Below are 26807 nucleotides of genomic sequence, written 5' to 3'. Positions count from 1 at the left end.
ACTATCAGTGATTTCGCCGTGGGCAGCCCCTTGCATTTCCGAACCTGGCTCAGTTCCGAGCTAGGCCGCCAGGGGGCGATGCAAGATCTCGGTTGAAGTGCGAGGGACGGGGGTGGGGGGGCGGGGGGGAGAGGAGAGAACCGGAGACACCAAGCCCGAGACCCTGGTCCTGGAAGGGGGTGGGGTGCGTGCCGTCTCCATGGCAACACTTCCTCAAGTCCTCCGGGAACTGAGCGAGCGAGACCGGGGGGGGGGCCTGACCCCTCCCGCGCGGCCCCCGCCCCAGCCCTTTGCGACAGGTACCAAGTGAGAGGGCGCGGGGCAGACAGCTAAGCAGCTCAAGCGGAGACCCCCTCCCAGCGGTGCGCCGTATGTAAATGATATTTGCATATGCAAATATGCAAATGTACCAGCCCAGGTCGCGGTGGCAGGTGGCGGGGAGCGGGAAGGTGTAGGAAAGGGAGCTGAAGGAGACGAGGAGTTTAGGGACCTGGGAGCGGACCAGTGAGCGGCAACCTGGGGTGGCCGCTGGAATGGGGCTGGCTGAGGGTCTTGAGCTAGATGGCGGGTGGGGGAGGGTCAGCCTGGCCAGTCAAGAGATCCTCTCTCTTCTCTTCTAACGGTTGTCAGCCAGGCCTGAGGTTGGCACCGCCTAGCAAGGTTGGCAGCGGGAGCCCGGGCACCATCTGCTGCTGGCGGGGGGAGGGCAGAGTCTCAGCTGGGCTGGGGAAGAGGAGGGCCCGGGACGGGAGCGCCCCCCTTCCTTCCAGAAGGCTGAGGTGTGTTGGGGGTAGGGAAGCACACGAGAAGACTCGCCTCAGAACCTGGTTCGGTTTCCTGTTCCCTTTGCCCTTGACTGTCCCGGAGGCCTCGGGGCGGCGGCGGGGTCATCAAGGGAAGCTCAGGCAGCCCCCTCGAATCACTCTTCGGCTGGAATAGCAGATTGCAGGCCCCCCTCCACCGCCGCACACAAATCAAACCTTTGCCCTCATGCCTCCTCAGGATCCACCTACCACCAAAGCGGGGGGCAGGGACGGATAGGGCTTGGGTCGCAACTCTTCATCAAGCGATCAAAGGGACTCAAAACCAGAGTCCCCCAAGATCCTCGAGAGCGCCACACACACATAATGCCGAAACAAAACCAATTTACCTCCTCTCTGGGCGGCAGTGCTGGTGTAGGGGTACCGAGAAGCAGAAAGAGCTGCTGTTCTCTCCCCTACACTCGGGGGGCACCCTCCTCCCCCTCCTCCCGGAGCCGGCAGCTGTCCCTAATTAGAGCGGCGGTTTAATTGGATTTATCAGCAGTTAATAGGAAATTAAGCAAAGGGCCCGAGAGAGGGAGGGTGGGAGGAGCGGGGAGGCTGACTGTGCCGAGTTCGAAGGACGGGTGCTGGGGTGTCGGGGGTGGGGACACAAGGCCCAGTTATAGCAATTGAGCCCCTTGGTCACACCCTCCCCCCAGTACCTGCCCCGCCCGTGGACCCCGGCCCGCGGGCAGAGAGCAGGTCTCAGGAGAGGGAGGCAGGAGGGACAGCGACTCCGTGTGAGCCCCCAGTGCCCCCCACGCCTGCCAGCAGCCGCCTGGGTGATGGATGATGCTGCCTCACACTGCAAAGGTCATAAGTCTAGGCCAAGGAGCTGACTGAATTGAAAACAGACTGAAGGAGGGGCCGGGTTACTAGGGTCCAGAACACAACCCACGTCCTACCCCTCCCCAGTGCCCACCCGGCTCTTAGCAAAGAAAGTGCCCCTTGAAGTCCGAAGATTGAGCAGCACCAGGGATGAGCCTGCCTCCTGGCTGTGTTGGAGATGTGCTGGGAGCCTCCCTATGCAGTTGCTAATATCCCTCTATGGCTTTCCCACCTTTCCCCCAGCTACCGGGGTTGAGGCTGGCAGGGTCGGCTGTGGACAGAGAGGCCTAAGGTCTACACCACTGGCCCTGGGGGCCAAGAAAGGAAGTTTGTAGGCAGTCAAGCAGGGGCGCAGGGCCCACAGCCCCAGGAATCTCCTATCATCAGAGCCTCATTATGTGGCTAGACTAACAAGGCCTGCTTCAGGGGTCTCAGTGACCTCTCTGCCACACTTCGCCACCGCAGGGCACAGGCAGCAGCTCTGGCATGTGTGGGTGTGAAACTCTGAGTGTGTGGGGGGAGGGGGGAAGGGGGTTTCTCTGTGCCCCTGCTGATTATGGGTGTGTGTCCCTGCTCTGTAGTGTGTGTGTATGTGTGTGTCTGTGCCCTGAATGTGTGAGGTGTGTCTATCGGAGTCTCAGGTGTTGTGTGTGTATACGTGTGGACCCCTGGTATGTGTGCCCCTGGTGCGTGCCTGTGCCGCTGAGTATGTGACTTGTCCCCGATCTGCCCCACCCCCAACCTCTTAAGATCCTTGGCTGTCTTAGCCCCTGGGTGTCAGATGTACATATGTGCTTTGACGGGTCTACGTGTCTGTGCATTCTTCACTCCTGCGTGTGCCCCGCGTGTGGGCATTTACATGCGCTTCTGCCTGTAGGACCGTGTATGTGTAAGAACCAGGAAAAGCTTCTGGTGAGTGTGTGTTGCTCGGGCGTCTCTGCCTGCAGGTGTGTGGGCCTCAGTGACAGTGCGTGGGCGTGTGCCTGGGTGTGAGCCGCGCGGCGGCGTATATTCGAATGACAGTGTGACGCACGCACGCTCGTGTATGTGTGTGTGTGTGTGCGCGCGCGCGCTTGTGCGCTCGCCAGGGTGAGTCTCCCGCCCCCGCCCCTTCCTCTCCCCATTTCTATTCCTCTCTCCTCTCCGGGCGGGCTTGGCTCCGCCGTCCGCATCATCTCCATCCATTATTGAAGAAAGAGCCGCGTCCGCTCCAATCACATCAACAACCCCCACCCCCCTCAGTTCCGCTCGCCCCGCGGCCCCTCTGGGTGCTGGGGAGTGGGGGAGCCGCAGCGCGGCGGATGCGCCGGGCAGTAGCTGACTCATGACCCTATGCTCAGAGCTGGGCCAGGCACTGGAACGCCGGGGTCCCCGGCGGAGAGCGCTTTGCATAAACAGATGGCGCAGGCGTCTTTGTCTCGCTGGTTCGCTCGCTGCGCGGCTCCCGGCTCCGCGGCTGTCTGGCTGATGCAATCATGATCATCTCAGAGCCTTGGGACCCGGCGTCCTTAATAGCGGCAGAGGGGGTCAGGGGCCCCGGGGCTCCCGAGCAGATGCTGGGCACTGTGTCTTCCAACCCTGGCGCCCCCTCCACGCCGCACTGCTGCAGAGGGAAGAAGGAGCCCGCGCCAAGGTGACGGGCGTGTGGAGGTGACCGGGAAGGGGACCCTGGGCAGTGCCCCGAGGTGTCCCCAGGCTGTCCCGATGGACTGCTGCAGAACCCCAGGGGCAGCAAGGCAGAGAATAGGAATAGAACCGGGGAATGGGAGGAGGGAGAAAGACAGTGACAGAGAGAGAGGCATTTGTAAAGAGAGGCACAGCGAGGTAGTGCAATATAGAGGGAAGGAGAGACGAACTGAGGGAGACACAGAGAAAGAGGTGCAGGGGGACACAGCCAGGTAAAGAGAGCTGCAGAGGGAGAGACAGAATGAGAAGGAACAGAGAGACAGTGATAGGGTCTGAAGCAGACGCAGAAAAAATGGGCAGCCGGAGACTGGGGCAGGTAGGGTCAGAGGGCAGAGAGCAGTCCCGGGGCGGAGGCGGAGCCCCGGGCATCTGGGGCAGCCCAGCCTGGCGAGAGAAACCGGCCTGAACCTGGGGTGCCCGCAGCTGGCGAAGTGGGAGCTTCCTCGTCCCCTCTCCTTCCCTTCACTTGGCCCCACCTCACAACAGAAGAGTGGAAGTTGAAGGACCCACACTGCCTTGGCGGTGGGAGTGGCAGGAACGGCTGACCTGCCGGCCGGACCCACACTCCTGGCACTAATTTACCTGCTCAAAAGCCGCAGGGCGCAGGGCCAGCGTGGCCCGATAGGGGGCGCTTGAGGCATCGCCCCCTAAGAGCTTGAGAGCAGCTCCGCCTCCAGGGGGCGCCCGCACCCACGGCCCCGCTGCCAACTTTCCGCGGAGTCCAGCTGCTTTTGACGTTCGGCTCCAGCAGAGCGCGGATTAGTGTCTGTAAGGTTTAGGGTTCAGAGTCAGATCCCAGCGGGAACCCAACCCGCCCCTGGCCACGCCTAATCCGCAGCTAATGACCTCTGTCGGCTCGGTCAGTGTGGCCTGAGTCCTTCTGGTGGGAAAATGCGGGGAGGTGGGAAGAAATGGGATGTGGAACCCAAGCAGTTCTGTGTCTCAGCTTGGCCGCAGAGACCACGATCCAGAGATGGGCGGGGCCTTAGAAATAGGGTCACCGACAAGGGGTCAGAGACAAGTACCAGAAGCAGGTGAAGGCTCAAGGAGCCCCGGAGAGGCAAGCGCGAAAGCAGTAATGTAATAAGGAACTCCGGCGGGGGCCCAAGGCAGGAGGATCAACGGCGGCTCCAAGGAAAGGAGCGGGTCAGAGGGTTCGGAATGCGCTAGGCCCGGGTCACTGGAACTAACTAGAAAGGGCACCGGAAGGAGGGCGAGGGCCCAAGAAGCAAAGGGGCGCGGTACAGGGGCCAGACATCCCTATAGGCATCCTGGCTCCCCAGCTGTGCCACAAGAGCCAGATGTGCAGCCCAGCTGTGCGGCCCTCGAGCTCGAGCTCCAGGAGTGATTTTTAGTCCCAGAGACTGGAGGGCTAAGGGGCACAGGTGACCGGACACCCTAGCCCCTGACCCAGCCCTGGAGGTGCGGGTGCTCAGGGAGGCCCGGGCTCTGCGCTGCTCCAGGCTCTGACATCCCGTCAGTCGCCCTCCCCCGTCCCCCACACACGTAAGCACTGAGTCTCTGTCTCTTTGTTCTCGCCGTGTCTCTGACACTTTATCTCATTATCCGCCGGAGGGAGGCGGAGAGCTCGGGACCCCGCAGCCTAATTACAGCCGCGCTTGTCAGCTCAGGAGGCTGGGGAGGTATCAGCTCGGGGCGAAAGCAGGAGGCCCCCCAGAAAGGGACTTCTCCCTCTCGGTGCTCTGAGGGGCACAGTGGTGGGTGCACAGCTCGCCCCTGCCTGGGCACCACGAGGCTCTGGAGGGGAGAAGTGGGAGAGCTGTGTAGGATGGGCTGCCAGGGCAGCAGTGGGGGAGGCAGGGAGGATGGAGGTTAGTGTGGAGTGAGGAGAGGTGGTTAGGGCTCCGCTCCTGGGTCCCTAGGACCCCAGTTTCCCGAAGACGGTGGCAGTGAGCTTTCCAACGCTGACAACATAGCATACACGCGAGTTCATACACCCTAGTTGGTCGCGTAAAGGGAGGCAATCGCTCTACGACGCTTCTGTCTCTGTGTCTTTTTCTCTTTTCTCCTTCAACATCTTTTCTATCTTTCCTCGACTGTTTCCTTTATCCATTCTCTTTCTCTCCATCACAGCCAGAGACAGAACATGGCCTCCTTGGATGGCTACCCCAGGTAGGCAGGGGAAGGAAGTCTCTCAAGCCCCCAAACTTAACCAACTGATTTATCCTATTCTGAGACAGGTGTAAGATAATGCCCGGCTTCCCTGGCCTCCAAACACTGTTCCAGGCTAACCGCAACGCAGCTTGGAGAAACCAACAACTTGAAGAAACCACCCAGGACTAGAGCGGCTGGGGCAGCTTTAGTGCTGTTGGTCTATCTGTCCCCCTCCTCTTCCCACTATACTGTGGAGGGAGACAGAACCAGGGCTCCCAAGACCTGCCAGCTCCTGGGTGGCTCTAGGGGTGTCAGGGAAGCATTACAGATGCCCTCATTCTTTCCTGGCCCCTCCTGGTCCCACCTGTGAACACTCCCATCTGCACTTTGCTGGAGGTCTGTCTGCCTGTCCCATGGTGAGTCCCTCCTCCCACTTCTGATCCCCCTCAGTCAGTCTCTGAGCCAGAGTCTGCGAGGCCCCTGCCTTGGACCAGCCCAAAGCCCAAAGCATGATGATGTCCCATGGGCCAGGGTCTGACCCCTTGGTGTGGAGAGTGGATGAGCAGAAATGCCCCTGTTCCCCAACAGTTCTCTTCCCAGCCGAGCCTGGAACTGCCGTAGGGAGAGAGATTGGGGGCGGGGAGAGTCTGTTGAAGCGGCCGGGCTGGGCCAGGCTGGGCTGGGCTGGGCTGACCCCTCCCCAGAGAGGGGCGGGACCCCAGGAGGAGCAAGGGAGCAGGGACGCTGGAGAGGACCAGACACTGGAGAGGCGATATGTCAGGAACCAGCCTCGGAGCCCGCTTCTACCGGCAGATCAAGAGACATCCCGGGGTGAGTTTGGTCCCAGGAGCCATGATTCTACCTTCTAACTCTCTAGCTGCCCTGGCAACCCCCAAATCTCCCAGTACCCTGCCTCTTGCCTAGTTCCCCCAAAGCTCCTAATGTTTCTTCAGGGTGCCCTCAATCCATCCCTGCAATATGCCCTCCGTGTCCCTTGAATCCACCTCAGACAGACTCGCAATAGGTTGAGGGAGACTACGGCAAAAATGGTGTGGGAGGCTGCCGGTCCTCCCTCGCGGAAGGGAGGGGGCGCCAGACCCGGGGTGGGGGAGCGGGCGGGCCGAGCAGAAAAGCTTGTAAAGGGCGATTGGGAGGGGTGCTGCCCCTGAAAGTTCCCTCTGTCTTCCCGCAGCTCATCCCGATGATCGGCTTCATTGGCCTGGGCATGGGCAGCGCTACGCTCTACTTGCTGCGACTCGCCCTGCGCAGCCCCGACGTCTGGTAAAGGCCGGCTTGGGACGCAGGAAGGGGTCCTGGGTGGGGCAAGATGAGACAGGGACGCACGGGCCTCCCAGGAATGGTGGGAATGAGGGGTCCTCGCGGAAATCCCCAGGCAGGTGGCATCTCGGGGCTGGAGCCCGCTCCTGACCTGCGAGGCCCCCCGCCTTCGCTCGGCCCCACCAGACAGCTCACTCCTCAGTGGCTGGCGACTCGGCCTGCTTTGGGCTGCGGAACTAGCACCGCTCCCGGCCGCGTTGCCATGGTGACGCCGCTCTGCTGGCCGCCGGTGGCCTTCTGGTACCTCTGTCTCGCCGCCCAAGCGCTGGGGGGCTGTGGCCGGGTGAGCTGCTGGGGGCGCCTTTGGGGCCGGGGCGGCGAGGAGACCGCAAGCCCCGCCAGAGGCGGCGGGAGTGTAGGGTCCTCCAGCACGCAGGAGCACCCTCGGCGTTGTCTGAATTCGAGGCACATCACTACAACCCCAGCGCCTCGGGATTTCTGCCTGATTCCCACCGCTCTGCTCTATGGGGCTAACCTGGGGTGACAAGGAGCAGGCGGGAGTCCCTGGGCCAGGTTGTCACGTCTGTCACCTGGTCCCAGGCTGACAATGCTGACAGCCTTCTTGTCTCACTTGTCAGCACCCGCTAACGTGCCCCCTCCCCTCTCAGTCTCTGGGAAATGCCCCCCACCTCCGCGGAAGAGGGGGCGTGCTGGGGCGGGGGCGCAGACCCTGCGGGTGCCCTGAGGCTCCAGAGTCCTAGCTCCCAGAGAGGAAACCCTAACCCTCCCCCTCCCTCTCCACAGCTGGGACCGAAAGAACAACCCGGAGCCCTGGAACCGCCTGAGCCCCAATGACCAGTACAAGGTAACTCCCAGTGGCTTCAGGGTTGCGCCTCCATCCGCTCATCTCTTGATCCCAGCTGGCACCTCCCACCCCAGCAAAGGGAGGCCCGGGGCACTCGGTGCAACCCCCCTTTCTCTCCTGTAGTTCCTTGCAGTTTCCACTGACTATAAGAAACTGAAGAAAGACCGGCCAGACTTCTAAGCCTGGCTGCAGAGCACATCGATGTAAACCACCACCAGCCAGCCTACTCATTTTTTCCGCTCTCCACCGCCCACCCCAGGGCACCACTCTAGCCACCCTGTCCAGCTCCTGCTTACACAGGCCGGTTCCCACGAGGGGAGCCAGCTCCACCCCCACCCTCTTCCCTTGCTCCCAGCAGCGGAAGCACCTCTGACCCTCAGCTTCAGTCCCACGAGGGGGGAGGGGGAGGGGAGTTAGGAGGACAGGCAGTAGCCTGGGCAACCCAAAAGGCCCATGCCAGCCCCGCTGCCCCGCGGGCCTCACAGGGCGTGGTACACACTACGTGTGGAGCGTGGCCTACGTGAGAGCCAAGACCAAGCAGAGGCCTGAGTGCCAAGTGACGTGGCGGGCCCCACGTTAGCCCAGGCTCTGGGCACCAGCCCAGGGGCGGTGCTACTTTGGCTCGACTGGGCTCGACCAGGCTCGTCACTGACAGCCCAGCCAGCCTGGGATGAGGCACCTACACCCAAGGAGGTGAAGCTCACTCCTGCCAGTGCCCAAGCCCCCTGCTTCCCATGCAAATGGGCACCCCCTCCCGCCTCACACCTGGGCCTCCCCCTGCCTTCCCTACCCCTCCCTGCTCCCCTCCGTCCCCTGGGATCAAACAGAAGCAGCCGTGGGCAAAATACAATTTCATTTAACAAATTGAATTTGCTGCGCCTGCTAATCACGTCTGGTGTCGGCTCTGATCAGAGGGAGAGGAGACTGCAGCCCCAGGGGTCCTTGTGGTAGTGGTGGGAGGGAACGGAGGGACATGCTGAGGGAGACAAATCACCACCTGGCCCAGGGGACCCCTCCCACAGTAACAGAAGCTCAGGGCAGGTCAGCATTTTATTAGATAAAAATGAAAGAAGGGTGCCTACCCACACCTTCCTCTGGCTCACAAGGGCAACTCCCCCCTCCCCAAGAGAGGGCAGGGAGTCTATAACACTGAGATAACGAGAGAGGTTAGGGCAGAAAGCCCCAAGCCTCTTCCTTCTAAGTCTTGTTACAAGAAGAAACCTCCTCAGCTACAAATCCTGGGAAGGGGAACTATACCCGCCTTTTCCCCTAAGTGGGCGGCCTTCCCCTCCTCCAGCAAAAAATTGGAAGATAGGCAGTCACCCCCCAACCCCAACTTGTCCAGGTAGGGGGAAGAGGAATAAACGTCAGTCTGTGCGCTTCATTTCTTAGGTGCCTTCAGTGCTCATCAAAACCAGGCATGGGGAAGGCCCTGGCAAACTGCTCCACCCGTCCCCTGAGGTCAGCCAGCCGACGACTTGTTTCTGGGTCTTTGAGCAGGAAGGATTTGAAATCCTGGAGTTTGGCTAGAGATGGGGGAGAAAAAAAACGTTGTCAGAGCTCTGGGGAAGGCCATTCGATCAGCTGAAGGAGGGGGGAGACAGTGAATGTAAACTGGGTGGGGGCAGGGGAGGTCTTGCCCACTCACTGGTCTTGCTCTTCACCTCCAAGCCGATGTTGACGCCTTCATCTATAAAGCCCACAACTTTCCGGAAGTCATCCTCACGGAACTGTCGAGAAGTCAAGGCTGGGGCCCCTGAGAGAGAGGCAGGAGAGGATTAGCATGGCCCAAGCCCACCTGGCAGCCACCCTTCCCTCCTGGAACCCAGGTCTCACCCAGCCGCAGGCCCCCAGGTGTGATGGCACTTCGATCTCCAGGACAGGTGTTCTTGTTGGCTGTGATGGATACGAGTTCCAACACCCGTTCAGCTCGAGCTCCATCCAGGCCCTTGGGCCGCAGGTCTACCAGCACTAGGTGGTTGTCAGTGCCACCTGAGGGGGGGACAGTAAGCAGGAAGTATTGAGTCCTGGGCCTCTGCCTGAGGGAACAGAGGCTTTCACCTACCCCCCGGCTCACCAGACACCAGCGAGTAGCCTCGCTCTAGCAGGGCATCAGCCATGGCCCGAGCGTTCTTCAGAACCTGCAGGGAGTACTCCCGGAACATGGGGGTGCAGGCCTGGAGATGAGAGAGCAGCGCTGTCACCTTAAGCCCTGCCCCTTCGGCCCCTCCACCCCCAGCATAGTGTGACCCCGTCCCAACGCCCTCCCATCCTGGCACCTCCCTTCCATCAGCTCCAACTTCAGTTGGCAAGGTGCAGGGTCTGAACCTGTAGGCCATGCCCCACCCACCCCACAAGAGTAGGCTCCCCAACCTGCTTTAGGGCTACAGCCACCGCAGCAATGGCATGGTTGTGGGGGCCCCCCTGCAGGGATGGGAACACAGCAAAGTTGATTCGGTCCTCAAACGTGTAAGGGATCTCCCGGCCCGTCTTGGGGTCCACAGCCCGCACCCCCTTCCGGTAGAAGATGAGTCCTGACCTGTGCAGGAGGTAGGCGGTCAGAAGCTAAGCCGAAAAGAAAGGGCAAGGGGGTGGGGAGAACAGAGGAAGCTGGCTGGCCCAGCCCTGCAGGCTCTAGAGTCCAGCACAGTTGTGCTCCGTGTGCTAGACTCAGCCAGGGGCTGAGGGGAGCAGCCCTCACCTCCACCCCCAAACCCCCTGCCGGGGAACTGCCTCCACGGGCAAGAGAAGGAGGACTGTCATAGACAGGGCTTCTGGTGGGAATGAATTCCTCAGATCCAGCCCAACAACGCCCCGGGAGTGAAGGCAGTGAGAGGCAAGGCCTGACCTGGCCCCTCGAAGGGTCTTGTGAGTGGTGGTGGTGACAACATCCGCATGCTCGAAAGGTGAGGGGATCACCTTGGCAGCCACCAGGCCACTGATGTGGGCCATGTCTGCCAGCAGGTGTGCCTTGACCTCATCACACACCTGGGCAGGTACAGAGACAGGCCTCAGCCTGAGGAGGGCCCAGACAGGCCTGCCCCAGGCTGCCCCTCCTCCAAAATCTCCCCACCAGCCCTCAGGGAGGGGCAGGTACTCCAGCCCTCCACTCACCTCTCTCATGCGGGCGTAGTCGATGAGGCGAGCATAGGCACTGGTACCAGCTATGATGAGTCGAGGTCGGAAGAGCCGAGCAGTGAGTGCCAGCTGGTCATAGTCAATGAGGCCGGTTTTGGGCTGGACAGACAGACAAAAAGCTAAAGCCCTAGGAAGAAAGCAGGGCAGCTCCTCACAGCTCCCTCCCCACACCCTAGAGCACTCACATTCAGTTTATAGGGCATAGACTCGAAGAAGATGGATGTAGCTGAGATCCGCTTGACATCAGACATGTAGCCGTGGGTGAGACTGGGAGGGGAGGAGAGGAAGTAGGCAGGTTCAGAGTGGAATAACTCTCAGACTTAGCCACTCCCTTCCTACCCCACTCCAAAGGCCGGGCTCTCTGGAACACTTCTCCTAGCAGGCACCACCCTCATGGCTCTGGGCACTGCTTTCTGGGGTCTTATCTTCCTCATTCACTGGAATTTGCAGGACTGGGAGAGCCCTGTTTCATCCGCATGGAACACAGCAGGTGTTCAACAAATTACTCTTCTCCCATGCCCATACTGCCTACAAGCCCATCACCCACCCCACCTATACTCACTGGCCCCCATCGGGCAGGTCCAGCCCCATGATTCGGTCATGAGGCTGCAGAAGGGCTGTGTAGGCAGCCAGGTTGGCTGGGGACCCCGAGTAAGGCTGGACATTGACTCCCCACTGAGCAGGATCCAGGTCAAAGGCCTCCAAGGCCCGGCGCTGACACAGCAGCTCGATTTCGTCCACTACCTCTGCTCCTCCATAGTACCTGCAACGGAAGGGGAGTGGATCAGGGCACAGAGAAAGGGTTCCACCATCCCCCTGGACCAGCAGCAAAGGACTGGGAAGGCCACTTCTCTATGCACACTGGGAGGGTACAGGCAGGTGTCCCCCACGGGGATCACCATCCCTGAGGCTGTCCTCCAGCCTTCTGGTGCCTAGCCCTCACCTCTTGCCAGGATAACCCTCCGAGTACTTGTTGTTCAGACAGGACCCCAGGGCCTCCAGCGCAGCTCGGCTGCAGAAGTTCTGGGGTGGGGGAGGGGGCAATGTCAGAAGGTATTGAGCCCCCTTCCCTGGATCCCACAGCCCCATCATGCCAGAGCCCCAGGCTGCAGGGAGGAGCCGGGTTCTACAGAAAGCTCTGTTCATTTAGGATTCCGTGCCAAGTCTGGGGCAGGGCCAGAGCAGCATCCTCAGAAACCCAGCTGCTGTGATAGGTGTCTCCAGCAAGGCCACCTGTCCAGTTGAACCTGTGCTTCCAAGCTTCTCTTTCCTCTTGGGATGGAAGAGGGACCAGACTAAACTATAGGAGCCCCGGGAGGCTCTGGAAGCTTTCTAATGCCCCATCCCATAAGCCAGACTGGCCCTGCCTTTGCTTCAGAGGTCAGTAAGAAGAGAGAAAGATGAGGTCCAGCAGGAAGGCCCTGAGTCTGAAAGGGAGAGCTGGAGAAATAGCAGGAAGATGACCTGTTACTTGCAGCACCCACGGTGGCCTAAGCCCTGGCCCCTCTCCCAGGCCCCACCTCTGAAGCAATGAGCTCCAGGCCACGACACTGCCTGTCCTTCTCTCTCCGTAGCAGTTCCCACATCTCAGGGTCGCTGTCCGATAGACTCTCCTGGCCTGACCAGCCCTTGGTTGCTTCTCCAGTCTGGGTCTGGGCTGCCTCGCTGTGCTGGCACCGTATGGCCATCCTGACCAGCCGACCACATCTCTGCAGAGGCTGGGGGAGGAAAAGACAGGGTCAAAGAAAAAGCGCCCAGACAAAAACAGTCAACAACCCTCAGCCAAGCTTATCAGGCCCTCAGGCTCCATATCCAGCAGCCAGTTGTCTCGTCGGTCTGTTCCAGTTCTCACCACTCCCACCTCCACCTTCAAAAGCCAGTTCTAGAGCCAAGGTTGAGATCAATGTCCAGGGGGTGGTTCTGATTCGGTCCATTCACCTCACCTCAGACTCTCCCTCCACCTCTGCCCTTGAACCACTCTGCAAAGCCTCGGACAAAGTCTGTCCTCTAGAAGCCTATGTCTCTGGAACTCAGGGGCAGTCCCCACCCACAGAAACACATGGTCTTCCTGCAGAGCCTTCACAAAGTGATACCCCAGTCAGGGTGGGAGGCAACCAAACTGGCAAGAGTTAGGGCAACGAGCTGTACAGGTGGTTTCCTGAGCAACGGAGGTGGCAGGGTAGACCTTCAGCAGCCACTGGGGAAGAAGAGGTGTGTGTACGGGGTTGGGGGTGGACTGCTGGCAGGGAAGCAAAAACCCACATCTTGTCTTTTGTGCTCCCCACTCTTTCCACCTCCTTTCAGCCCACAGAGCCGCGGGACCCCTGATACAAGCAAGGGTGACCAGCTGCATCATTTGCATGGCTCAGAGCTCGCAGGAAAGACTTAGCTCGCCGGTCCAGGCCAGGAACCCCGCTCGCTGGCCAGCACGGGGTCCACAGTTCTCTTCCCTAATGCCACGTCAAATGGGCGGTCACAAGGCCTTGGGGCATCTGGTTACCGGAATGGAGAGGGGCCCCAATCACCCCGCGTGCACCGGGGGTCTCAGGGACCCCCTAGTTGCACATTCTCTCTCCCCTCCCGCTCTCCCCTCCCGGAGGACCCAGACCACGTGCGTTTAAAAGCCAAGAGAACCCAAGTTTGTGAATAGTTAACTAGGATAGGAGGGGAGCTTACTTCCTACTAGTCACCCAGCCTCCGGAGCCCCATTCTTACCCGAGTCGCCCAGAGCAAAGCGAAGGGCAACATCGCAACCGGAGATGAAGGTCGCAGGAGGTCCAGGCACCAACTCCGGCCGGGGAAAACGAGAGGTTGGAAGAAGACTGATCGGAGAGCGCATGCGCGAAAAGAGCTGCCGGGAAGCCACAGAATTAGGGCGGGGTCTACGCATGCGTAAGGTGGACGCTTTAGGGTCTTTTGGGAATTGTAGTTTTTTTCCCCCTCTTCTTCACTTTCGTTTCCCGTCTGTAGCCCCAGGGTCAGAAGCTTTTGCCTGAAAGAAAAGAGATCCAGTGCCGCCCCATCTCCTTGTTGTCCTGAAGTTCTTCAAGGTTTTCTTTCTTTCTTTTTTTTTTTTTCCTGTCTGTTGTCCAGACAGCAACAATTTATTGGGTGTCTACTGAGTGAACCTAGCATTATTAGGCTCTCTGGGAAATACAAAGACTCCTATTACAAGCTGAAGAGCCCTGTTGCACTGGAAAGCACCCTGGTTTGGAAGAGTGAGAGACCCAAGTTCAAGTTCCAGCTCTGGGACTAACTAGCAAATTAGCCTATTTGAGCCGCATTTTCCTCATTTATAAATCAATAATAAAATAACGTGGGAATTAAATGAGGCTGTATGCAAACATGCTCTTGGATGGATCATCCCCCCCTCATCCTCACAAACCTGCCTCCTCCGTGGCCATCTCCTCTTTCCCTGGGACATCCGGGAGCTAACTGAGGTGCTCCCTCCTTTCCCTGCACTTGTTGAATTTTGTTATCAATTCATTCTTGTTGCTCCAGCAATCACGGAGCTCTCTTTGTATCCTAGGGCTATAGATCCTTGGAGCTGGAAGGGATCTTCCTTGTAGCCTGACTTCATCTGGACTCATCCTTTAGGGGGGGGACTCATCGATCCCTCCAGGAGTAGGTTCCCAAACCTGGACATCAGAATTGGCTGGGAAATGTGATATAAATATATGAGTGGGGAGCCTTTCCTCAGAGGTTCTAATTCAATGGATCTTAAAGCGTGGGCATTTGCCCACTCACGCTGAAACACAACAAAACCTCTCCTTAGTGATTCTAATAAGCAGTGAATTTGAGAACCACTGCCTTACAACATTACAATTCATTCATTCAGCAGACACATTGAGCCCCTTCACCATGCTAGGCATGCCATAGCCATGGAAATATCAGAATAGATCACTGACTGCCGGTCCATCAAGAGGTGAACAACAAATGCAATTACAGGCAGAGGCACCTTACTCTGCTCCCAGATGTCCAGATGTCCTAAGAGCGAGGAGAGGATGGTGATGGAGGAGATAGGTTTGTGAGTCAAAGAGGGGGAGGACAATCCGTCACAAAGTCTATTCACTTGCAAAGTCTCATTTAATCTCCAGAACACGCTATTTTATTATTGCTTTACAAGTGAGGAAACTGAGGCCCAGATGGGCTAACTTGCTAATTCCAGTCATTCCCACTTGGTTCTCATATCAGGCCTCAGAAGTCCCCCCTTAGTTAGCTCTAACCTCCTTCCCTCCCACTCTAGCCTCAGGTGCTTTCAGCTTTTTCCAGTAATAAGCTTGGTGTTGGGAGTCTGCTGGGTTCCTCTCCTTCTTATAATCTCTGACCCAGAACCACTTCCCACCTTCCTCTTCCTTTCAGTTGATCCTGTTATCCAACCATCCATCACCTATTTATTTTCCCCATACTGACTTTTCACTCCCAGGTGTGTCTGGGTGAGACTCACCTCCAACTCAGTTTCCCGCTGGAGCCAGTGGGCAATCCTCTGGAGAACACTGCTCTCTTCCAGTTTTACCTTGACCCAGGACTCAAGGCGAAGGAAGGCTGAAGACGAGGGGTCGTTCTGTGCCGCAGCTAGTCTGTACCTCCTCCCTCGCCCCAGTCAGGGGTCCCGAGGGGAGGCGGGGGTGGTGGTGGTGGGGCTGAGCTTGAGAACTGCTAATGAAGCCGCAGCCAATTAACGCCCGGGCCAGGGCTGGGGGCGGATAAAATTAGCAGCTGTGTCGACAGGAGTGAGCTGGAGGCGGGGGGTGGGGAGGGTGGGCAGCTGGCTGAAGGGGCCCTTGTTTGCGTTTGCAGAAGGCAAGCAGCAGCGACGCTGCTGGGCTCTCCAAACTCGCGCTCGTCCCTTCCCCCACCCCCTTGTCTCAGGCCTCCCTGCCTCTCTCCCTCCCTCCCCCAGCCGTCTGCAAACTCAGCGCCCACGGAATTAGGAAGGAAAAGGAAGATCGATGACTCCAGATGCCGAAAACACCGTTTCCCCTCCCCCCGCCCCACCTGCCGCCTCCCGCCAGCCCCGCGGATCTTAGCAGGTTGTCAGCGCTCTGCCTACGCTGTCCCTACATCTCCATCCCATTCAAGGCCTTATACCTCCTCCCCCAAAATAGCTCGCTGGTGGTCCGCTGTCAGGTCTAATCCCCATCCTATTTTCGGCAGCTTCACTTCGCCCACCTCTGGGAGGAAAATTCCCACCTCAGGCAGGGCTCCAATCCCAAGGGTCGTCCACATCTGTATCTGATCTGGTCTTGGATGACCTCCAAGGTGCTAGCTCCGTCAACATTTGCCTCAGTTTCCCCACGAGCCGCCGAGGAAGGAGGCCCTGGCCAGGTCTCTGCCAGACATAAACCCACACCACCACCACCCCCTTCCCTACAAAGGTCTCACACAGACGCGTATTGGATTTCACTTTATTTTGTTCCCTTTCCCGTCTGTTTTGGTGTAGGAAAAAAAAAAAAAAATCACCGAGAGGAAGCAGCCAGAAAGGTGGAGCAGGATGGCAAGGACCGGAGGGAGGCGGGCGGAGGGCAGGGGCCGGGTCGATCGCCTATGCCCAGGAGTTCTGCTTCCGCTACTCTAATCATTGGGGTTTCGGGGAAAGGGGGACAGGCATACGGCAAGCAGAAGGGGATGGGAATAGGCCACGGTTTATAGGCCTTTATGGTCTTTACGTGGGTACAGGGTGGAGGACAAGCGCCTGGGGGTAAGAAAGTCAGGGTGGGATGAGGGTGCCAGGCCAGGCGTTATTAAAGCTGCGGGCAAAGGGAGTATCCAGCCCAGCGCCAGGGCGTAAAGAGGACCCAATGTGCACGCAGGAGACGCTGGGACCGCCTCCAAGCCCCTCCTATTCTGGGGCTGCGCTCTTGCTGCTCCGCTTTGGGCTGTAGGCAAGGGGGCTATCCCCAGCCTCGTGGGCACTCCCAGTAAGGAAAAGGGGACCCACGCCGACTGATGGTTCCCGGGAGGGCTGTTCCTCTCCGCCCCAGAGTGGAAAGGGTGGACGCGGCCACAGGAGCTGCGGGGTACGGGAGAGGTCCCACTTAGGGAGTCCGGGATTTCGCGGGAAGCTCACGGCCCGGGCGAGGGCGGGGCGCGCTATCCAAAGTAGGGGTGCTCGCTCTGGAAGTTATAGTCTGGGCACACCTTCTGCACCAGTTTGTAGTCAAAGCTGAGGAAGGAGACGAAAATGCAGATGACTTTGAAGGGCTTGGCACAGAGCCAGGCGGCCTGGCTCTGCGTATGCTCGGTGAAGCACACCTGCGATGGGTCGTACAGGCACGGGCGGTGCTTGCGAGCGCGGTTCGTCTTCTCATACTCCACGTGGCAGTTGAAAGCGCGTGACTCTTTGGTCCCGGGCACTCCCAGCGCGCCCCCAAACGGACCCGCTAGCGCGCCCCCGAGGGTGCCCCCTAGCCCCGACCCCGCGGCCGCTAGCCCCAGCGGGGGCCCCAGCCCAGGGAGCACCCCCTCCAGGGCCAGCGTAGACTGCAGAGGGTGGGGGGCGGGCCCCGGCAGCCAGACGCCCTCAAACTCGACACGCTTGGAGGGCGGCACGATGCTGACGCTGAGGTTGCCCAGGCTGGATGAGTTGTGGCGGAAGTACACGCTGAAGGTACCGTTCACATGGTCAACTATCTTACCCGTCACCAGCAGCGAGAACTTGAGAGTGTGCACCCGGAAGTAGAAGTCCCCCCAGCCGAAGATCTTTTTGGCGCGGGCCGCTTTGATAGACGGCTTTCTCTTGGTGCGCTGCACGGGGGCCCCCGCCACCCCAGCCCGGGCCAGTGCCCGGGTGTGGTTAGCCGGCCAGGCCCAGCTCCAGGCACGGGCGGTGCCCAGGCCGTCGGAGGACCTCCGCGGTGCCGGGAGCCGATGGCCAGGGGCTCCCTCTCCGGCCGTGGCCGGGCCCAGCTCCAGGTACTGCGGCCTCTCGGACTCTGGTATCTGGGCACTGACGGCCTGTGGAGGAAGAAAGAGGAAAAGAGAGACGCTGGGGTTGTCTGGGGCCACCCGCCAGGGCCACGCCAGTCCCTCTCCGCAGCCGCTAGGAAACCAAATGGAATCGGGCCGCCCGGAGCAGTTACTCAGGGAGTGCGCATTTGAGTGGGCCTGCAGCCCTTTCAAGCTGTGTGGTCTCGCCTCAGTTTCTCCATCTGTGAAATGACACTGAGAATCCTTGTGTTCTCAGAACTCTGATGAGGGCTGAGAAAGCCAAAAAGGTCAAAGCCAATGTGGGTTTGAATAGGGAGTGGAGCTGTGGACTCGGGCTTGGTTGGGAGTAATGGGCCAGGGAGAAGCTGGACTCTGGCAAAGGGAGGCCATGACCACTGTCAATGTCCAGCATCAAGAAAGAGTGAGACCTCCCAACACTTTTGCCAAGACCAGAGTCCTCACCGGGGCCTCAGCCTCTCCTCCCTTGTGTGGAGAAGCAAGGGAAACCAATGGAGCTGCGGAGAGCAGTGGAGGGTCTGGGCGCTGTGGGTTGAGGCTTGGGAGCTACGTGGGCACCCCTCTCTGCCTCCAGCACTCCTGCTGTGGGGGAGGCCTCCTGGTGGTCTCCCTGGGCTGGGTGCGTGCTGGAAGACCACCTGCCTGCCCCCACCCATCTCCGTGTGTCTCAGGTGGCCACGGATCTGGGAGACAGCATGGGGGAGTACAAGATTGATCCAGAGGCGAGAGTTGCCCGGGCAGGCCCGGGCCATCAATTATCTGGGGCGGAGGGCGGAGCGGGGGTGTGTGTGGGTGTGTGGGGTGGTGGCCGGGAGTGAAGGAGACGCGAGAGAGCGAGAGGAAGAAATATGGAGATGCTGCTCCAGCGAGGAGAGGGAGAGGAGCTGTGCATGTCAGAGTGTGTCAGTCAGACTGTGCCAGCTGTGGCCATTCAGTGTGGCCCTTACTGCGTGTGGGTTCGGCTTGGGGGGCAGGGAGTACTGCGTGTGTCAGTCTGGGGTGGTTGTATTTCTGTTAGCCTGAGAGGGTTGTACGTATGTGCCTGCCTGCCTGGAGTGATGACTCTGTGTGTGTGTGTGTGTGTGTGTGTGCGCGTGCATGTGCTCATCTCAACCTATGCTGATGGGTGTGTATGTGTCTGCCTGTGCATGGTGGTTGTGTGTGTGTGTCTATGTGTATCTCTATGCCCCTGTGTATCAGTCTGAGGAGGCTGTGTTATGTGTGTCTGCCTGCTTGTGGTGGCCGAATGTCTGTTGTATTAGTCTGTGATGGCTATGTATAGGTGTCCGGGTTGCATATGTGCTTGGGTTGGCTGTGTCTGTCTGTCTGTGTGTGTTGATCTGAATGAGGCTGTGTTTCAGTTTGTGGTAGTTGCATCTGTGTGGCTGGTGTAGTTGTATGCCTGTATTGGCTGTATATCTAAGGGTGGCTGTGTGTGATTCACTGAGGGTGTCACTTTCCCTGTGTGAGCTCCTATCATCCTCTGTGCATGTGTCAAGCTCTTTCTCAAGGGTGTGTGTCAGTGTATCCACAATAATATAACAACTGTGGTCTCATTATGTTCCCCTGGGGGTGCATATGTGTGAGTTGTATATGAATGGTCTGGGGAAGGGGGGTACCACACTGGCCTGCAGGATGAGCTTTGGGTAGGTAAAGAGGCCAGGCAGCATGGGTGTCCCCCTCTGTTTGCATACACCATGTGTCCACAAGGGACAGGAATGGCAGAGTCAAGCTGCTGGGCTAGAATCTCCACCGCCTGGTCCCCATTCCCGCAGCTCTGCGATCCTGGGTTATTAATGCCGCCGCCACCCGCTCATCATACATATTTATCGCCCCCCTCATTCCTCCTCCCGTCCATCTCTCCTCCCAGCTCAGGTGAGGGGGGCGGGAGCGTCAAGAGTGATTGACTCAGACTGACAAGCTTGAGCTGGCAGCTAACACCCGGAGGGTGGGCCTGAGAGGGGCTGAGGGGAAGGGGTCCAGGGCCACGGGGGAGGGGGAAAGGGCCTTCTAGGAGGAGGGAGCAAGGCCCCAGGAGGTGGGTTTAGAGAGGGCAGGGCCTGAGCCCCGGAGGAGGGAGTGTGTGAGGCTTCCAGGGGAAGTCAAAGGATGGCTGGGGGCGAGTCCTTTGAACTCTGACACCTCATCTCCTCACCCCTCTGGGCCCAACCACTAGCTCTTTCCAGGGCATCCATCGGTCCCCAAGCCTGCTTTTATGACCCCGAATGCCTCTGAGCTATCCCCTCCCAGCACACCCCAGCAGCACCAGACGTCCTGCACCCAGTGCAGGACCTGTCGACTGCTTCAGTCCAGCGACTCCTCCCAGGAAGGGGCTGGGAGAGGCAAGGTTTGGCTGGGCTGTGAGGGGTACCAGGTGTCCCCCCACTCTGATCCCAGACAAATTGCTGCCTGCGCTTCTCTGATCCTGGCAAATCCCTGGGCTTTGGGCGCCCGCGCCCCCCACCCGCTGCTGCAGACAGCCAAGATAAAAGGGAAGAGTTGCGGGGCTGGGGCGGTGGGCGGCCGAAGCCACCCTGTGCGGAGAGCTCAGTCAGGGAGGGGCGAGAGTCTTCGAGGAAACGAGCCGAGAAATGGGAACATGGAATCAAATCAAATCAAATCCTCCCTCTGGCTTCTTTGCCCGCACGCTCGCTCTCCCTCTCTTGCTCTCCCTCTCCCTCTCACTGTTTTTCCATCTCTCTCTCTCTCCCTCTCAGTCTCTTTTTGTCTCTGTCTCTTCCTCACTCTGTCTCTAATTTTCTCCTTCTGTGATTCTGTTTTTCTCTCTTTTTCTGTCTGTCTGTCTGTCTAACTGTGGTACTTTCCCTCTATCCTTCAGATTGTCTCCAACCATGGGTGGGGATGGGAGGGAGGGGAAAGCAAGGTGATAAGGGAGTCCAGTCTTTGCCTCGAATCCATGGTGCTGTCCCTCCCCCTCTACGAATGAGATGGGAGCAGGGTGTTGTCTGAGGAAGGGTCCCCCTCACTTCAGAGCTGGTTTAATTAAGATAATTGGGTGCAGTGACATTTGCGGAGGGGAGAGGCTAGCCTGGTTGTCGGCTTAGGGGGGCAGGAGGGAGTGGGAGGGTGAGGATGGGGGTGTGCTTCACCAGACGCTTCCGGACCTTGGCGGGGCGGGAGCAGAGGCAGGAGTGCTTTGCCCCCAAGGCAGCGAGCCCACGCGTCGGAGGGGAGTTGAGGCTGCCTTTTGCTGCTGAACTAACTCCACTGGGGTTGGGGGGGGCTCTTTTGGGACGGGACCGCTGGGAATGCAGGAGGATCAGGCTGTTGGCCCCCCAGCCGCATTGCAGGGCACACCTCCCCCAGGCCTCCAGACCTGTCGGTGGCTTCTCTCCTGCTGTGTGGGTCAGGCGGGGTGGCTCAGGATTCTGACTGGGGGAGGGGATGGCACCCTGTGGTTGGGGAGGTGGAGTGCTCCAGGCCTGGGCTGGGGAAGGAGAGGGAATAGTGTACTGAACCCTTGCACCTAGAGAGAGGTGTGGGCACCGCAGTCAGGGTGGGTGAAATAGCCAGGGTCTGGCTGGGAACCAGGGATAGAGACAGGGGTGAGGACAGAGGTGGGGTGGACTGGACAGGCTGGGGTGAAGACTGGGACAGAGATGGAGGGGGACTGGGCAGGCACAGGTATATGGTGCAGAGATAAGGATGGAACAAGGACAGGCATTGGAAGAGGGGTGAAGAGGAGATCAGAAATGGTGGACAGGCATTGGGCAGAGACTAGGATGCAGATGGGATAGGGGCCAGGAGAATGAAGATGGGGGAACAGAACAAGGTGGGAACTAAAATGGGGATGGAGGAAGACAGGGATGGCAGATGAGGGATGGGCACTGGGGAAGAATGAGAGTGGGTTAGGGACTGGGAGATGGGGATGGGGACCAGATGGGGGTGGGAACAGAAACGGGGGATGGGAAATGGTTATTGGGCAGAGACAGGGATACTGAGGGATGCAGAGACGCAGGGGATGGAGTTGGGGATGGGGAATGTGAATGGGGACTAGAATGGGAGATGGGGGACAAGGAAGGAGATAAGAGACAGGGACAGGGAGACAGGAGCTGAGGACAGGTATGGGAGACAAGTCAGAGGAAAAGGCAGAAGACCGGCAGGATCAGGCTATGGGAGGGGGCCACGCAGGTGGAGGCGAAGATACCTCCTTCCAGACCCTACTATAGCTATAGCGTGAGGGGGCGGGGATCGCCGGTGGGGCGGGCTCTGCCCTTGGGCAGGGCGCCTCCTCCCCCTCAGCCCCGCCTGCCCGCCTGCCCGTGGCCTGCAGCGCAAGGCTCACCGTTATCTGAATTTTTATTTTATTTTATTTTATTTTATTTCCCTGCTTCCCAGAGCCGGCGCAGTCCCCCCGGGAACGGCCGCCCCCCGCCCCCCGCCCTGCGCCTCACTTTATTATTGCAATAAATGTGCCTATAAAGGCGCGGGCTCCGGGGCGCGGTGGTGGCGGGGGTGGGGGGGTGGGAGCCGCGGAGCTGGGATGTAATTTCCCGAAGCCGGAGCCGGAGGGGGAGTGGGCGGGGTGGAGGTGGAGGAGGGGTAGGCGAGGGAGAGGGGGAGACTTGCCAATTTCCAGCGCTCAAGGCAGCGCTCCCCGCTCCCCATCACCGCCCCGCAGCTCGTTCCCACCCCGAGCCCCGAGACTCCCCACTGCGCCCAGCCACCCTTGAGCCCTGGGACCCCTCCCCCATGACCGACCCTGCCCTCTCTCTGTTACCCTGGCCCCCGTCCTGGCCCCCGCCCATGTGGAGTTCCAGGGCTCAGTCCAAAGTTCCGCATCTCCTCGACGATGACTTCATCTCTGACCCCTAGGATGCCCCCTCCACTCACCTGGTCTCTCTGAACGTTTATCTCGCCCCTTCCCAAAGACCCTGTTTCTGACCCCAGTGACCCTTCTTTACGTTGTTTCTGTCCCCCAAGTACCTCACCTCTTCCCCAGCCACCCTGTCCTGGACCTCCAGCTCCTCCCCCACCCCAAACCTAAGACCGTTTAAATTCTTCTTTCCGCGGGTGCCCCTCCCATACTCGCAGGCCCTGGCCCAAGGGAGCTATCACAGCGCCCACCTCGCCTGTGTCCCTGGACCAGCTGCGGCCCCTGATTACCCCCAAATCCCTGCGGACAGCTCTGGGCCCTGGCCCAGGCTGCATGTGCCTAAGTGGCCCAGCCAGAGATTAGCTGGGGGACTAGAGGGGAATACGGAGGCAGGAGTGGGTGGCTAGATGCAGGGCTGGGGCCAGCCAGTGCCGAGAGACTCAATTCAGCCTAATCCTTCCCTGAGGCATGATAGAGCTGGAAGGTCCCACAGGGCCCCGCCCCTGCCCTCCCCCAGCTAATTAGTAATTAGTGATTAGTGATTAGTGACTATTGATCGCCTGCTGCTTCTCCCAGTAGGCGGCTGCTTTGGCAAGGGGTGGGGAAGACCAGAGAAATAGAGAGGAGTCAAAGACAGTGTTAGAAAGATCCTGAAGGAGACCTGGGCCAGAGCCCCAGGGGCAGTGGAAGCCAGGAGTTGAAGGCCCCGAAAGGAGACCGGGAGCCTGGAGCAAGGAGGAAGGAGGGAGAGAGCTCCTGAAGGAGGGGCAAGTGAGCACGGCATGGGAGAAGGCAGGGTTGTTAATGTTGGACAATTAGGGTTTCCCTGTAAACTGTGCCCCACCAGCCTCTTACCCAGTGTCAACCCAGTGCCAGCTCTGGCGCTGAGACAGCCCTGAGCGCGCGCGCGCACACACACACACACACAAGCCACACTCAGATACATGAACACATCCTGAGGCTCACACTCAAATGCACTCAAAATGACAAGAAAGCAGATACACACTCACAAGCCTCCGAGACTCACATACAGACAACACATGCACCCCAACACACATATATCCACCAGAGACACACCTCGGGGTAAACACATGAGCACACCCCATACTCACGAGTGCACACAAGCGCACACAGATACTCAGACACACACTTTCCTACACACACTGCCGCACGCAGTTATACATATTCACACACCCACGGTCTGTACGTACATGTAAACACAGCTTCTCACATGCACACAAGCTGGACTAAATGGTAGATACACTCTCCCCCACGGACTCCAACACGGAGGCCCACAGCGGCAGCTCTAGCACACTCAGATACATCCCCATCGCTCACATCCTCACGCCTACTCTCCCTCAAGTCTTCACCAGATGTTTCATTCCCCTTCAGGGGGCAAAGGAAATTAAACCAGATAGGTCCACAGGGGAGTTTATTTGATGGGGAGAGGGGAGAGGAGAGTGGGGAGGAATTAGAAAGGAGGGCCAGGGGAGTACCATCCATCCCCACCACCTCTCCCCCGGGGCCTTCACACCTGGGTCGGTTGTGGGACACAGACCCCCTCCCACAGGCAGCTCTATGGGCGGAGCTAGGCAGCAGGTCCAAAAGAAGCTCCTGCCAGTGGAAGCAGTTTTTGTGGAGGGGGCTCCTCTGCCCACCTTCCGGCTCAAGGTCACCAGGCGGGTTTGGGAGAATCTGGGAGCTCCATCACCAGCTTCACTAGGGCAGCCCCTGCCCTGCTGGAGCTGCTGAGTGCGATCTGGCTGAGCAGGTGGGGGTCCAGGTGTGTGGGGAGAACTACACCCCTTCCAGATTCTGCAGGGTCTGGGAGTTGGGGTGCAGCGAGTAGGGGTTTAGGGAGCCACCTGTCTGCTCCAAACTGGGTAGGTCACACTTAGGGTAGGAAACAGGAAAGTCAGAGACAGGGGCGCTGATGGAAGAACATAGGGGTCCTGGGCCTAGGCCCCCATTATGGGACTCACGGCGGGGCACAGATGGCTGCACTGTGAAGCAGGCACACTTACACTCACCCCTTCAGAGCCAACACCACACGCCACACCAGCAGACACGCACCCTGGACCCCAGCGCTAGACACCCAAGCCTGGCTGCCCCGGACACAGGCACGCACACAGGTGCACACGCTGACCCCCGCACTCCACACCAGCACACACGAGCGCGCCGTGTACACAAATCGAAGCCTACCAGTCGGGAGGGGGGCAGATCAAGTCGGGGGCCCCTTTAGCCTCTGTCTTCGCCCTGGAGCCTCAGGGAAGGAGGCAGCCTAGGGAGATGGGGGCGAGGACAGGACAGGAGGAGAGACTCTTTCCAGACAGTCCTTACCCCCTACCCGCCGGGCGTGAGAGAGGGGTGTGTCTGTGAGGTTGTGCAGGGGAGATGGTGTCTCCGCGGGAAATGTGATGGGAGGCTGTAGCCAAGTTCGGTGGTATCTGTGTGAGTCCGTGTGTGCGCGCGTGTGTTCGAGCTGTGTATCCTCGAAACACAGTGCTCACCTGGCATTGTGACAAGGGCAGAGAAGAGAATTGAGAAGGCGGGGGTGGATGGGCGGAAGGACAGACAGCGAGGAAGGCGAGCGAGGTTGGCGCGGAAAGACGGCAAGGCTGACACCCTGCTGGCTTGTCTGTCTGTCTCGCACTCCCGCTCTGTCTGGCGCACTCGCGGGTCGGGCTTCGTCCCCTCCCCCGCCGCGCCTGGAGCGGGATCCGAGTCGGGCCTCCACCCTGGCACCAGCCCCCCGGACCCTCAGCCAACTTGCGCTGGGAGAGCGCCTATACTGAATCGGGAATCTGTCTGTCCGCGTCCCCCACGCCGCGCAAAGTTCGGAAGCTCCGAGCGGGAGGCGGGGCGGCCGCACGGAGCCCCTCGCACTCTGGGACCTTTGCGTCCCGGACCCCAGAGCTCGCGCTACCGCAGGGCAGCCCTTACCTTCCTCAAGAGCCACGGGCCAAAGAGCAAGAGAAGCCATTCCAGGAGCAGCCGCATCTTCCCGGGAGGCCGGGCGGGGCGGGCGGGGCGGGTTCCGGGCAAGCGAGAGCCGGGCCTGAGGTCGAGGGCGCGGAGTGGCTGCCGAAGCGGCGGGAGCGGGCGGCGCGGCCCGTGGACTGAGCGGCGAGCGGAGCGGAGAGCGGCGCTGGGGGCGGGGCGCGGGCGGGGGAGAAAGTTGGGTCTGACTCGGGCGGGCTGGGGGGCGGGGCTCCGCGGAGCTCCAATCCCGGCCGCGCCCCGCGCGCCCCCTCCCGCCCAGCTGGGGGCACCGAAGGTGACTTTCACCCCGACACGCCCCCGACACGCCCCCAGCCCAGGTGCGAAGCGGAGAGGGCTGAGGGGTTCGGGCACCCTGTACCCGAGAGGCTGGGTCTGTGCACCGCTGAGGAATAGGGTCGGCAGTGGGGCTCGAGGCTCCGGGACCTTGTTCCCGAAGCGGGGCACGGTGGAGCAGGGGCCTGGGGAGGCTCAGCGGCCCAGCAAGACCAGGGTCCTTCGGAGCTCCGGGCCCCTTCGATGCTCCGGGCCCTGGAGGGTCCCATGGCAGAAGCAGGGCAGGGGCCGAGTTGAGGGCGGGCGGGGCCCCGGGTGCCTGCCGCTGCGCGGCGCTGACGGGGATGGATGGGCGCCCCGCGGCTCATTCGGCCCGGAGATGAGAATCATTGATCACGGACGGAAACCCTATCACGTCTGTCAATAGGGCTGACAAACGGGCGCCCGCCGCCCCCCACCCGCCCCCGCCTTCAAGGCACCTCTGCGGTCTCAAGACCCCTCCGCTAGTTCCGCTGTTCACCTCTGCCCCTCGCCCCCCACCGCCGACCTCTCCACACGTCCCAGAGCATCCCCGCGTGGGGGGTTGGGCAGGAACCGCGCCGCCTGTCCGGCCTCTTGGTGCAGCCTCCATCCCTTTTCTCCCGGTGTCCCATCTTTCACCATCAGCTCCTCTAGATCCTTCTCCCCTTCCACCTCTGTCTCTGTCCTTGTCTCTGTCTCCAGCCTGGCCCTGTCTCTGTCCCTACCCTCTTGGCTGTTTCTTCATCCCTCCGTCCTCCCACTAGTCTCTCTCTCTCTCCTGCCCAAGGAGTCTTCAGCTGTCAGCTGTTGCTATGCACTGAGGCTGTGGCTGAGGTTGTGGTATGACCGACACCTTGACAGCGAGAGATAGGGACAAGCAAAGACATAGAGACAGACACATGCCCCCAGGCATGCACGCAGGTGCATCACAGGGGCAGGCCACACTGTAGAGGTGAGCATACAGGCAGAGAGAAACACATTCACACAGAGAGCAGCACACACACACAGACAG

The 26807-nt window shown here is 59.9% G+C and overlaps 3 protein-coding genes across 4 annotated transcripts; 1 reads left to right on the top strand and 2 right to left on the bottom strand.

Annotated features, from left to right (window-relative positions):
• Positions 1 to 6124: 6124 nt before the first annotated feature.
• On the top strand, positions 6125 to 8444 carry NDUFA4L2 (NDUFA4 mitochondrial complex associated like 2). Its single transcript, XM_082636473.1, has 4 exons — positions 6125 to 6263; positions 6625 to 6713; positions 7515 to 7575; positions 7699 to 8444. Exons 1-4 carry the CDS (start codon positions 6207 to 6209, stop codon positions 7753 to 7755), a joined length of 264 nt encoding a protein of 87 aa, XP_082492599.1. The 5' UTR covers positions 6125 to 6206; the 3' UTR covers positions 7756 to 8444.
• A 523-nt stretch (positions 8445 to 8967) lies between these two features.
• SHMT2 (serine hydroxymethyltransferase 2) lies at positions 8968 to 13749 on the bottom strand. Of its 2 annotated transcripts, XM_082636471.1 has the most exons (12): positions 13429 to 13749; positions 12234 to 12431; positions 11657 to 11736; positions 11276 to 11476; positions 10899 to 10980; positions 10690 to 10812; positions 10424 to 10563; positions 9949 to 10114; positions 9653 to 9752; positions 9412 to 9567; positions 9224 to 9331; positions 8968 to 9101 (listed from the first exon to the last, which is right to left on the bottom strand). In XM_082636471.1, exons 1-12 carry the CDS (start codon positions 13459 to 13461, stop codon positions 8974 to 8976), a joined length of 1515 nt encoding a protein of 504 aa, XP_082492597.1. In that variant the 5' UTR covers positions 13462 to 13749; the 3' UTR covers positions 8968 to 8973. The 2 variants fall into 2 exon arrangements, with proteins under 2 accessions (XP_082492597.1, XP_082492598.1); XM_082636472.1 differs by lacking the exon at positions 11657 to 11736 and having other exon boundaries at positions 13429 to 13571.
• A 2329-nt stretch (positions 13750 to 16078) lies between these two features.
• On the bottom strand, positions 16079 to 25635 carry NXPH4 (neurexophilin 4). The gene is made up of 2 exons (XM_082635597.1): positions 25442 to 25635; positions 16079 to 17670 (listed from the first exon to the last, which is right to left on the bottom strand). The coding sequence occupies exons 1-2, from the start codon at positions 25496 to 25498 to the stop codon at positions 16807 to 16809; spliced, it is 921 nt and encodes a 306-aa protein (XP_082491723.1). The 5' UTR covers positions 25499 to 25635; the 3' UTR covers positions 16079 to 16806.
• Positions 25636 to 26807: the final 1172 nt, after the last annotated feature.

Source organism: Mesoplodon mirus, assembly GCF_964341445.2.
Source record: "Mesoplodon mirus genome assembly, chromosome: 11".
Taxonomy (NCBI): domain Eukaryota; kingdom Metazoa; phylum Chordata; class Mammalia; order Artiodactyla; family Ziphiidae; genus Mesoplodon; species Mesoplodon mirus.
This window is presented reverse-complemented; position numbering and strand designations above follow the sequence as displayed.

Coding starts and splice junctions, on each gene's coding strand:
- NDUFA4L2 (XM_082636473.1), top strand. CDS start 6,207: ATGTCAGGAACCAGCCTCGGAGCCCGCTTCTACCGGCAGATCAAGAGA. Junction 6,714..7,514: donor CTGCGCAGCCCCGACGTCTG/GTAAAGGCCGGC, acceptor CCCTCTCCACAG/CTGGGACCGAAAGAACAACC. Junction 7,576..7,698: donor GCCCCAATGACCAGTACAAG/GTAACTCCCAGT, acceptor TCTCTCCTGTAG/TTCCTTGCAGTTTCCACTGA.
- SHMT2 (XM_082636471.1), bottom strand. CDS start 13,461: ATGTTGCCCTTCGCTTTGCTCTGGGCGACTCGG. Junction 11,737..12,233: donor TGGAGCTCATTGCTTCAGAG/GTGGGGCCTGGG, acceptor CCCCCACCCCAG/AACTTCTGCAGCCGAGCTGC. Junction 11,477..11,656: donor GAGGGTTATCCTGGCAAGAG/GTGAGGGCTAGG, acceptor CTTCCGTTGCAG/GTACTATGGAGGAGCAGAGG.
- NXPH4 (XM_082635597.1), bottom strand. CDS start 25,498: ATGCGGCTGCTCCTGGAATGGCTTCTCTTGCTCTTTGGCCCGTGGCTC. Junction 17,671..25,441: donor GCCCGTGGCTCTTGAGGAAG/GTAAGGGCTGCC, acceptor CTTCCTCCACAG/GCCGTCAGTGCCCAGATACC.